The sequence below is a fragment of the Mytilus trossulus genome, chromosome 3 (assembly GCF_036588685.1).
Source record: "Mytilus trossulus isolate FHL-02 chromosome 3, PNRI_Mtr1.1.1.hap1, whole genome shotgun sequence".
NCBI classification, from domain to species: Eukaryota; Metazoa; Mollusca; class Bivalvia; order Mytilida; family Mytilidae; genus Mytilus; species Mytilus trossulus.
Genome location: NC_086375.1, coordinates 51,754,053 through 51,766,637, shown reverse-complemented (window position 1 = coordinate 51,766,637; position 12,585 = coordinate 51,754,053). Strand labels below are relative to the sequence as shown.

The 12,585-nt window shown below is 32.1% G+C and overlaps 1 protein-coding gene across 1 annotated transcript in view; it reads left to right on the top strand.

The window, feature by feature from the left end:
* Nucleotides 1–11,623, top strand: part of LOC134710869 (uncharacterized) — a 34,492-nt gene extending 22,869 nt beyond the window's left edge. Inside the window, exons 12-17 of the mRNA XM_063571279.1 lie at nt 2,152–2,180; nt 2,415–2,530; nt 2,775–2,936; nt 9,392–9,444; nt 9,949–9,961; nt 11,593–11,623. Coding sequence (XP_063427349.1) covers nt 2,152–2,180; nt 2,415–2,530; nt 2,775–2,936; nt 9,392–9,444; nt 9,949–9,961; nt 11,593–11,623 — 404 coding nt within the window. The remainder of the gene's footprint in view (nt 1–2,151; nt 2,181–2,414; nt 2,531–2,774; nt 2,937–9,391; nt 9,445–9,948; nt 9,962–11,592) is intronic.
* The last annotated feature ends 962 nt before the right edge of the window (nt 11,624–12,585 follow it).

Below are 12,585 nucleotides of genomic sequence, written 5' to 3'. Positions count from 1 at the left end.
CATAAGAGACCAAATGACACAGAAATGCACAACTATAGGTCATCATAAGGCCTTCAACAAATAATAAAGCCCAAACCGCATAGTCAGATATAAAAGGCACCGAAATAACAAAAGTAAAACAATTCGAACGAGAAAAAATAACGGCCTAATTTTTGTACAAAATATGAACGAAAATCAAATATGTAACACATCAGCAAACGCCAACCACTGATTTACAGGCTCTTGTCTTAGGACACGCACATTCAACCAGAATGTGGCGGCGTTGAAAATATTATTGGTATTCCAACCCTCCCCTTAACCCCGAACAGTGCTGTAACAGTACAACATTTGAATGAACTATCAATATCAGGTGAAAAATCTCAACACATCAGATGGATACAAATAACATACATTAATCGAACACACAGAGTGGATGTGGCTTGGTACTTGTACATCTCAACACCAACTGATCTGAGAGTACTCGAAGTTACTGATAGGTAGTTCAAAGCCAGTAACAACTAATATAAAAAAAAAACATGCACATAAGACTAAAGTTTGATTTCAATTCTTTTGGATTAATAAACCCGGGACATTCATTCATTGTTCCTCATGAAAAGGAGGGATTAGATATGATGGATAAAATAAGTTATGTTGTTGATTAAAAAGCTATGTGGATTAAAAGACTAGTAAGTGATTTTGAAGGAGATTGGCAAATTATACCTCAGCACAATTTTTAAAATATTACGGTCAATTCATCAATATGTGTCCGTATTTTAAAGCTTTTAGAATAGAATACATAAAGTTTAAAGATAAAATTGATATATTCAATATTTGTTTAAAATAACTGACGAAGAAGATTTTGGCTCTAACATCTTTTCAACAGTTGTTAACCTTTCAATTTACAAAGCGTACGTATTATATATCTGATGTAAATGTAGTTGTTTTTAATTTGCATTAATGAATTCTAAGGGAAAGTAAGTAGGGCAATTTGAAACACAATTTAGTAACCATTTGAAAGCATTCGAAAACTCATTATAAAAAAAGTAAAATCACAAAAATAAAGAATATGCGAGGAAAATTCAAAACGGAAAGTCCCTCATAAAGAGGCAAAATCAAAAGCTCAAACACATTAAAAGAATAGATATCAAATTAAGTATGAGTTATATGTTTCTGATGCAACATAATGTGTACTGAGTACTAAGTGGGATGTAGCAGGAACATCAGGAGGAGCATTGACCCTTGAGGGATATTGTAACAAGCCAGTAGTTGAAATACGTATTGTATTATGTTGTTAAAAAATCAATTATAAATACAAAATACAAAAATAAGAAAAAAATTAACACTTACCAAATAAATTTGGGAGAGTTAGCCATGCATGCATAACAGTTATGTGATAAGGTCCGTTCCCAAGATACTATAGGCAGTGGGTCAATTGTTTGCGGTGTTTGGAAGTGAGGTAAGGGGGACATGTCAATCTTGTATTTCATCTGACCTTAATTGACCTCTTTTATATATTGCTTTGGTCAATGTTTAGTTATTGTGTTTTGAACTGTTTTATAATTACTAAGATAAGTTCAAGTATATTTGATATAAAGAGCGATTATAATTGGTACATGACAATCTAGAAAGAAGATTTTATCCGCCCTTAACCTCTTCTTCATGCTTCATTGGTCAACTTTACGTTTTTATGTTTTGGTCTTGCTTTTTGAAATACAAATGTGCTTACATCAATAGATCAGCTTTATTTGGAGTATGAAATATATGTCGGGTAAATTTACCTCATTTTAATGGTTAAACTATTTGCAGACTGGAAGTTTTTGAGAGGGGAGCATATTTCTTAACCAACAACAGCTGATAAATACTGGATCTAAAAAGAAAAAGCATTACACATGGCGATATTTTGCTGAATACGTAAACATTTCATGAAAAAAAACCAGTTTGAAATTTTTGCATTGACCTTGTAAGACATAAGACTCATAAGTTCATTCACATTTTTTTTTCAAATGGGGTCATATATGAAATTGCATATCGAATGAGATTCAATAAGGAAAATTTTAAGCCCCTTTTTCCTCCGAAATTAGGCAGAGTAAATATTGGACTTGAGTCTTCTTGTTACAAAGAAGAAAGACGTATATGTTTTTAACCTTTTGATGATGTTTTTATTTTTTGCAGTGCTTAAGTTACGCAAAAGATTAACTAAGGTAAAATATTAAAGTTTATAATATTTAAAAATGATTTACTTTTACACGAAATAACTTAATAAAAATTGCATGAAATGATTAATGAAGATAGGAAAATATATTAAAGACTTGATTAATACTAATATTTTAAATATGACGTTTACGGCTTTGGAAAAGAATTCTTTTACTTTTTGGATTTTACATTCTTTTTCAAATGTTTTTCAAATAAATTGAACACAAATATTTATGTTGCAGAGTGACGGACGATTGTTTGAAAGTCCCACACTACCAGGAGGTTCTGAAATTGTTTGCGTAAAAGACAAGTTTTGTCATATTAACCTATACACAGCATACAAATCATCACCAAACTGGTACGTACAAACATGTATAATGCTAAATACAAAATTGAAGGGAGAACAAAAACTTGGATTTGTACTGACATACAAGGAAACATAGGAACTCGTGCAAAAATTGTATATTCATTAGTTTGAAAAATCTGTTCATTTGGTCAAAATAATATATCTTCTTTTAATTCTTCCTATTGGTCTTTTCATTTTAAACATGTACTTTAACTGATATGATAATACCATTATTAATTTATGCTATATTATACAGTTTACCACCTGTGTTTCAAAGTGATGCACCCTGTACAGTGTTTGGACCTAAAGAAACAGAATTTTACATGAGTGGTGTTGGTACAGTTTGTCATTCTGATATTGCTTACAGTACAGGAGGCTTAGCAGTTGGGACAACAAAGGATATTTGTTTTCAGGCAACGTAAGAATATATATACATGGTTTTTATGTTGCCTCGCCTGAATTTCTGGCAAATCAAGAAAGAAATAAGGGGGAAATGTTAAAATAAAATTGAGAACGCTAGGTAATCTTAAGAGTAGGAAACATAATTACATTTTAATTTTTAAAAAAAATCTTTTTCTTGATCTTGAATAATTTAATAATAACTCCTTTATTACTTTGGGATTTCATAAGACATATTTCGTTAATAGTGAAAAACAAAAAGGTAAAACATGCTACACAGGAGAACAAGTGATCAGTATGCTTGTCTTTCTTATCGACAACATATTTGTTGAGTTTGAGGTAGACTTTTCCAACAAATTGTCGGCATTCCTATGGGAACAAACTGTACGCCTGTTCTTGCCGACCTCTTCTTTTTTTTTTTATATGAATCGAAGCTTCTCCAGACACTTGTCAAAAACAAGAGGATCAAAGAAGCCAGATTATTTTATTTCACTTTCATATATATTGATGATGTTCTTTTAAAAGTGTCCTGTACCAAGTCAGGAAGATGGCCATTGTTAAATTATTGTTCGTTTATGTGTGTGTTGCATTTTAACGTTGAGTCGTTTGTGTTTTCTCTTATTTTTGAGATATTGAGATAAGACGTGGCACGGTACTTGTCTATCCCAAATTCATGTATTTGGTTTTCATGTTATATTTGTTATTCTCGTGGTGTTTTGTCTGATGCTTGGTCCGTTTCTGTGTGTGTTACGTTTCGGTGTTATGTCGTTGTTTTCCTCTTATATTTAAAGCGTTTCTCTCGGTTTTAGTTTGATACCCCGATTTTGTTTTTTGTCCATAGATTTATGAGTTTTGAACAGCGGCATACTACTGTTGCCTTTATTCTTTCCATAAACAATCTGAACTTTTCTGATTGGGTTCCATTAATATATCCCCCAGAACTAGAAATTAAAGACACAGCTTCCTCCGCCTCATATTTAGACTTATATCTCGAATTTGACTTACACAGTCATCTCAGTACCAGAATCTATGACAAACGAGACGATTTTTATTTTTAAATTATAAATTTCCCCCACCTTATTAGCAATATACCGACTTCACCTGCATATGGGTTATTTATTTCCCAACCTATTCGATATTCAAGAGCTTGCAGCTCCTACTCAGACTTTGTAAAACGTCATCAGTGTTTGAGTAGAAAGTTGATGAACCAGGGGTATGTCAAAAAAAGTATCGTCCTTTTTTTTCAAAAAGATCATCGGAAGGTTCCAAGACCTTGTTGATAAATATTCCGTATCAACTTCAAAAATAATACATAATGGTCTTGATGTATAGTTCTGCGTACTGATGTTGTTGATCAACTTAACAACGTGTTTTATTGCTCTTTCATTTGTCTTTGTTACATTATTAATATTACTTTTACTGTTGGATTGTTTATTTGATATCCGTTTAACGTGGCTCGGTACTTACACATCCCGTCAATGTGTTTGAATTGCATTTAGTTTTTTTTTTGTGGTGTGTTTTGTATATGCGACTTTTTGTATTTCTTTGGTTCTTACAACGTGACTCCGTACTTTAAAGATCCCGTCAGTATGATATTGTTCTATTTTATGTCATTATGATATACTTCTACTATAAATTACAAAATACGTTGAACCACAAACGTCAAAACCATTCAATCGCGAAGTGAAATAAACTTTTTGTGGATTCTGATAAATTTTATATAACTTTTGGACTATTTTAAATCTCGGTCTATTTCTATAATTTATTCTAACATACTTTTGATGTTTTAACCCTGTATGCTAACATTGCCTATGTGAAATTTTTAAATTGTTTGTATGTACATTGAAAGACAAATATATGTGACGTTTAAAAAAATTCTGACGTCAGACACGCAAATCAATGAATGTATTTGTAGATAGATGTTTTTGTGTTCTGTCAAATTGTTCCTTTTAAAATTGTTACACGATAATGACTGCTGTACCAATACTTTGACTATTTTATTTATTGTGTCTGTTTAGTTAACGCATCATTGTAAATATATCGGAATTTGATGAGACTGTCATTAAAGTGAGAGGGTTAGCGCTATAGAACAAGGTTTAATCTACCATTTTCTACATTTGAAAATGCCTGTACCAAGTCAGGAGTATGACAGTTCGTGTCTATACGTTTTTGATGCGTTTTGCTATTAGATTTTGCCATGTGATTATGGACTTTCCGAATTAATTTTCCTCTAAGTTTAGTATTTTTGTGATTTTACAAAAGTATGGTAATTCATGAAGGTTTACATTGAACATGTCAAAACAGTTTAATTCGCTTACATCTAATAAGAAAAAAATATATAAAAAAAGAAGAAAATGAAGTGTGATTGCCAATAGGACAACCATCAACCACATACCATATGACGTAAAAATTGACAATTATATGTGATTACATGGTCTTCAAGAATAAGCAAAACTCATTCCACATAGTAAGCTGTAACTGTTCCAAATATGGAAAATGTAAAATCGATTCAAACGAGAACCTTACGCTCAAAATAATGAAGACGGCGACGCCACTACCGACGACAGGTGTGTTGTATACCAATGCCGCTACGCAGATTCAGCACAAATTAAAACAGTTGTACTGTATTATCAACAAATGAGACACTTTAAATCATTTCACACTAAAGTTACAAGGAAACGTTGGAGGGGATTTGGTCTAAGCGACAAAGTATTAGTTCCATAAGATATGAATTCTCCGATTTTTTGTATTGTGTAAGATCATTTAAACATATACAAATATCAATCTTCTATCCTTTGATATATATACGTAGTACATTAAGTGCCAAATATGAAATATGTAATATGTGTATGCGCACCTTTAAATCTTGTGTGCACAACTTTCAATCTTATGCGCACAACTTTTTTTAACTTGTGTGCACAATTTGCAATTTGTGCGCACCACTTTATTATTCTTCAAGGTACGACATTCAAAACTGAATTCAAATGAAGGGGGCAAATTTAAGAACCGGCAGTAGAAAAGGCTGGCATATTGATTTATTAGAAGTTCATGATGTTTCAATTTTGTATGAATCAAGGTCCAAGGTCTCAAGAAGTCCGATCAATTGGGGTCAATAGTTTAATATAAGCTTTAAATTGAAAATTATTTAAAAGTCTTGTTCTTATTAATGAAAACAGTACCAATGCAGTCATATATTGCATGAAAAACCAAAAAGGAACATTCAATTTTGCACTAATGACCAATATTTTCACCAGCAATGATGAGGGCAGTCAGGTTTGCAGGAAGCAACACTATGACATATTGATTCAAAGTGCTGCAGTGAGACACAAAAAAGACTGTATTCTTTCGTCGGTAGTGGCGTCGGCGTCTTCTTTATTTAGATCGTACAATTTCTCGTTTGAATCGAGTTTGCATTTTTCATTAACGTCATTTTGGTATTTGGTTGAGAGTTGTCTCATTGGCAATTATACCACAGTTTCTTATCTTATACAAGTTATTTTTGCATTATATATAATCGATTCAAACTGTTTGACATGATAACATTGTTATTTAACTTGTAGCTGGGGTTTTCGTCGAGATCAAGAGAAGGCATTTACCGAAAAACATATTTTTCTTAATTTATATTTTTACCGATACATATACCGATAAATGTACAGTTAACAATACGCTTTTACGAAGACAGCAGCATTATAAGCCGAGACACAGGTTTCGTGGAATCTTTCACGAATTTATTATAATACTGCTCTCGGTCACACCTTACCGGATAAGACAAACGGACGCCTAACGGATGAAAATAAAAGTTGTCCGTGGACAAAATTGTTATGCGTTGGGAGGCCGTTGATGTACTAACCAACTAAAACGGACGCCTAACGAATGCATAACGGACATGCAACGGACAAGAAACGAAGACGGACAGAACGGACGTCGAGCGTACACCCAACGGACGAGTACCGCATAAAACAAAAAATGTTTAGTGAAACTGGTTTTGTTTTGTTCTTTAAAATGTCGCTAAATGGCAGTGTCTGACCTGAATAACAGCTGCTTGATTGTGAAGATCGATTATGAATAATAAGAATTCACTAGCTTTAATGCAGGTGGAAAATTGTAAACAATAGTTCTTGTAATTTTTGTACACAAGAAGAATATTATGATCACTTCTTTATACTGTGTCCGTATTTAAAACTTTTTTGAAATAAAATAAATGATGTTATAAAGAACAGTTAAATAACTTTTAAGATAAAACTAAGACACTTAGTATTTGGATATAAAACTTCTGAAGAAGAATATTTGGATTTAAACTATTTTCTAACAATTGTTGAGTTTTCAATTTACAAAGCTTCTACATATCTGATCAAAAGATAAAAAATGTCAATGTTTTCTCAATTTTTCTCAATGAGTTCAATAGAAGAGTATGTTTGAAAATGAAAAGTAATGTTTTAGCAACTATTAGAAAACATATGAATAGTCATATTTAGTGATTAAGTGATATTATCTAGTACTAGTATTCATATGATGTAAAAAAAAAAATAATATGTATTTTACAACTATTTACTACCCTGAGTGATAAGTGTATTGTAACGGGGAAAATCAGGAGGAGCTTAGACTGAATAATGATATTGTAAGCCAATATTTGAAATAAATATTTAATGTTGTTAGCAAAATAAATTTAAAAAAAATTCACTAACCTTAAGAAATCCACCGGACAGAACGGACGTCGACGGATAAAACGTACGCTTAAAGGACATGCAACAGATATGGACGGACGCCTAACGGATAAGAATGGACGTCTAACGGACATGAACGGATTGAAAAAAAGTTATCCGTTAGGCGTCCGTTCGAGCTATCCGGTAAGGTGTGACCGAGGCTTTATCGACTAAGGAAAAAACGGCAGGACCATGTGATTTGGGGATATCCACCTTGTGTCCGAAATACTGTTAATTTTTTAGTTGAGTTTTTGACTTTTGTCTGCCGGTCCTCTTTTTCACACCAAATAACTCTGAACAACAACTCGAACTTTCGTTTGAACTTTAACTCAATGGAAACCGATACTCATCTAAAGCACTATGAACAAACGACATACGGAGATCGGTTTAGAAATACTAGAAGAACATTGTTTTTCCGAAATGGTCACGTGGTTTAATCTGATAAGGTAATGGGATAACCACATCAAATACTGAATCATACACATCATGTAGTGTAAAGTCGTCAAATTTTTAAACATCATTACCCAAAATTAAACCCATATAAATAATTGGCAAATTATTATAACGAAATAACAAAATCATATAATGAACAACTACATTACGTTAAGTCACATACACATCAAGTAATGTTAAAACCACATTGACTTATGACAAAACAGCATGAAGTAATGGTATACTCGATGTTATTTCAACTGATAGGGCGGAGTTGATGTTTTAATTTGCATAAGGACAATCTATCTGACATTGTGTGTGATAAGGATGATTACCGTCATAATTATTATTGAATTCTAATCACCTACTCACCGCATACACAAAAGAAGTTAGTGTATGATATGGGACGAATAACTGGACACTTCATTAATGAGTGTATCCCAAACTTCTGTCTATAGATGGACTGGTCTTAAAATAAGCGAACTTCGTAAACCCCGCCCAGTCAAGTGAAATAAATCTAGTAATATAACCACATCGAGTAATAACAAAACCATATTTAGTTATGACAAAACTATATCAAGTTAATACGAAGCCATATCGTGTAATATCGAAAGGTTATTAAGTAATGACTATTCCATATTGAGTTATATTAAAACATCATTAAGTAATGTTAAAACCATTTTATGTAAAGGCAAAATATCATCAAGTAGTAATAAAACAACATTATATAAATACCACATAGCTGAGAGGAAGCCAAGGTTGACAATGCTTTCTCGAGGGGTACCAATCTGCTCTATCACCCTCTCAGCTATGTTGTATTTATATAATTTTGTGTAAAAAATCATCAATGAATTTATAGGTTTTGGTTTGATTCGTGCTGTTCAGTCTTTATGTTTGTGTACTATTTTTGTCCTTTCTGGGGTTTTTTTTGGTTTTTTTTTTTTTGTTGTTTTTTTTTTAATCATGGCGTTGTCAGTTTATTTTCGACTAATGAGTTTGAATTTAATTCTGGTATTTTCGCCTCTCTTTAAGTTAGTGTAAGTAAGTAATAATTTGTAATTATAATTCTATTCTTTAAGATAAGTCATAAAGGTAAGGGGAGGAGTTTTGAATTTACTGAAACAGACTTAAATCCAACGGCACAAAATCAATACAATTAGGAAAAAAATTGATGTCTTTTGATGAAATCCTGAAATTAGGGCTTACTTTTAATTTCAAATTCAATAGAAAAAGGAAGGTTAATAAAATTATCAATACGATAAGAGTGAAACACGCACGTATACTATTATGAACATACACTATTCCTACTTATAAAATTAATTAAATTACTTATTTTCAGTCAAGACGGAGAGAGCAGATGTTTTCTGTTGCATATAATTGCCGAAAGTAAAGGTAAGTTGTAATTGTGCACGTATGAGACTTGATAGATAAGGTTTAAAGGCATTGTGCAGATATAAGACTTGATAGTAAAATTGAGTAGACATTGTGCGCGTATGGGACTTGATATTAAAGCTGAGTAGACATTGTGCACGTATGAAACTTGATTTTAAATGTGAGTAGACATAGTGTTCAGATGAGGCTTGATATTAAAGGTGAGTAGACATTGTGCACTTAGGAGACTTGATTTTAAATGTGAGTAAACATTGTGCTGGTATGAGACTTGATATTAAAGGTGAGTAGACATTGTGTTCAGACGAGACTTGATATTAAAGGTTAGTTGACATTGTGTACAGGTTGGACTTGAAAGTAAAGGTGAGTTGACATTAATATATGTCAGAATTAATAGTAAAGATGAGCTGAAAGTGTAAACAAATGAAACTGGAATGTACAGGTGAGGAGTCATTTGTGCATATGAGACCCAAAAGTAAAGTTGAGTTGATATTGTGTACGTTTCAGACTTTGTGACAAGGTGAGTTTACATTGTGTACATGTCAGACTTGATGACAAGGTGAGTTTAGATTGTGTACCAATAAGACTTAAAAGTAAAGGTGAATTCAGATTGTGTATAAATAAGACTAGAAAGTAAAGGTGAGTTGCCATTGACCACATGTCTGACGGGATAGTAAAGGTAATTTGCCATTGACAAAATGTCTGACTGAATAGTAAAGGTGAGTTGTCATTGACAACATGTCAGACTGAATAATAAATGTGAGTTGTCATTGCCAACATATCTGACTGGATATTAGAACATACTCACCTATTCTCGTCCAATGAAAAGTATACTTTTTCCCCTCTAATTTTCATAGTACATGGTTTTCCATGCACTATAACATGCTATACACGAATGACTTTTTATTGTCAGTTTATTATGAAAGTAAACTAATAATAACTATACAAACAAAGTGTACAATTCCCGGACGCATTTTCCTTGGAAAAAACACATTTAAGGTGAAAGAGCAAAGATTAAAACAAAACATTTTTAATTGCAAATTGGTTAATTCATACACTTTCTTTTGGTACACATACATGTTTATATAATTATAAACAAAAATAATATGGGTAACTAAAGGATATAGGTAAAAAAACGTATTTATTTGATTTATATACCTGACATTTGAGGGATTTCTTTTCTTTCAAGAAAACAATGACAGACTGCTGATATATACATCGAAGGATTTTTGTCAGAGAAACACAATACATGTAAATTTATCAATAAAAAGTTAGCATTTAATGTTGAATGGTCTGAATTTAAATATTTAAACGGAGAGTTTTATATTTATAAATAAAAAATCAAATTGCAAAAAGGGAATTTTGTATAATATTGTGTTGCTTTTAAGAGAAAAAAAATCCCAAAATAAATCAGAATTAAATTTTACCTGAAGCAAAAGAAAAACAATTTATCCATTTGGTCCTGACAAACTATTCAGAGCCTTATACGGTGCAAGAAGTGCAACCTTTCCGGAGCACCTGATTTTACTGCGGTTTTTTAGAGAAGTTCGTGTTGTTTCATATTAATTATTTATAAGTGTTGATGTAAATGTCCCTTGGTTTTGCGAGTCTTTGTTAACTCCGTGGTTTTGGTCGTTATTGTCTATTTCATTCCATCTATTAAAATGATGATTACTTATGTAATATTTATTTATGTTTGAATGTTACAATGGGAAAGGGTCATTTTATAAGGTCACTAAAAAGTGTGAATTGGTCAGGCAATACTTGGTCGTGTTTTGGGCTTAAATCTAACCTGTAATTAACGGTGAGTTGTCATTGACAACATGTCAAACTGAATAGTAAAGGTGAGTTGTCATTGCCAACATAATAAAGGTGAGTTGGCATTGCCAACATGTCAGACTAGATATTAAAGTTGAGTTGTCATTGACAACATGTCAGACTTGAAAATAAGGTGAGTTGTCATTGTGTACATATGAGACTAAACGGCACTTCATACCAAATATATTCTTCGACCTGATATTGTGTTTTAACAAAATGAAATCTGTAAAAAGTAATTCGAAATGTAAACGTGTGATAACATATAATTTGACCAACACAGACCTTAAAATATCTTCTATAACTTTTTTAATTAACATTATTTTTGTTTTGTAGATCCATGTTCATCCAATCCATGTCAGAATGATGGTTTATGTGTTGCCTTGTCAGATGGTACACATTCATGTATGTGTAAACTAGGTTTCTATGGAAACAGTTGTGAAATAGGTAAAGTAAAATATGATTTTACTATGTATTAGACATTCTTTAAATTTTTGGTTAATGTTATTTATAGATTTTCTTTGATCAAATGCAATAACATATTGACTTAAAAACAAGGCATAACATCATAGAAAGTTTAAAACAACAGAAAAGAAAAAGGAAATCAATGTTTAGTCTGTAGCTATAGACATGTGTGTCCTGTAGGATCTATGATAGTTGTAAACAAGCCATTCACTTGTATTTTTTGTCTATCTGATGAGTTAAGCCTTTTTCAACTGATTTTTATAGTTCGTTCTTATTTTGTACTGTTATACCATTGTCCCAGGTTAGGGGAGGGTTGGGATACCGCTAACATGTTTAACCTCGCCACAAAATTTAAGTATGTGTCTGTCCCAAGTCAGGGGCCTGTAATTCAGTGGTTGTCGTTTGTTTATGTGTTACATATTTGTGTTTCGTTCATTTTTTTACATACATAAGGCCGTTAGTTTTCTCGTTTGAATTGTTTTACATTTTCTTATCGGGGCCTTTTATTGATGACTATGCGGTGTGTGCTTTGCTCATTGTTGAAGGCCGTACGGTGACCTATAGTTGTTAATCTTTGTGTTATTTTGGTCTTTTGTGGATAGTTGTCTCATTTGCAATCATACCACATGGTTTTTTTATATTCATATTTTTTCTATTTCCTTCTATGCTTGAGTCAATGAGATAATATATTCAATGTTTCCATAATGATTCCTAGCATGCCAATAATGAATTACGTCATGGTGATAAATTGACTTTTTGAAGCACACTACTGTATTATAAATCATCTAGTTGCTGAAACATATTTTGTTTCAGGTCCTTGTGATATATCTTGACAATTTGCGGACCACAGACTAATACAAATTA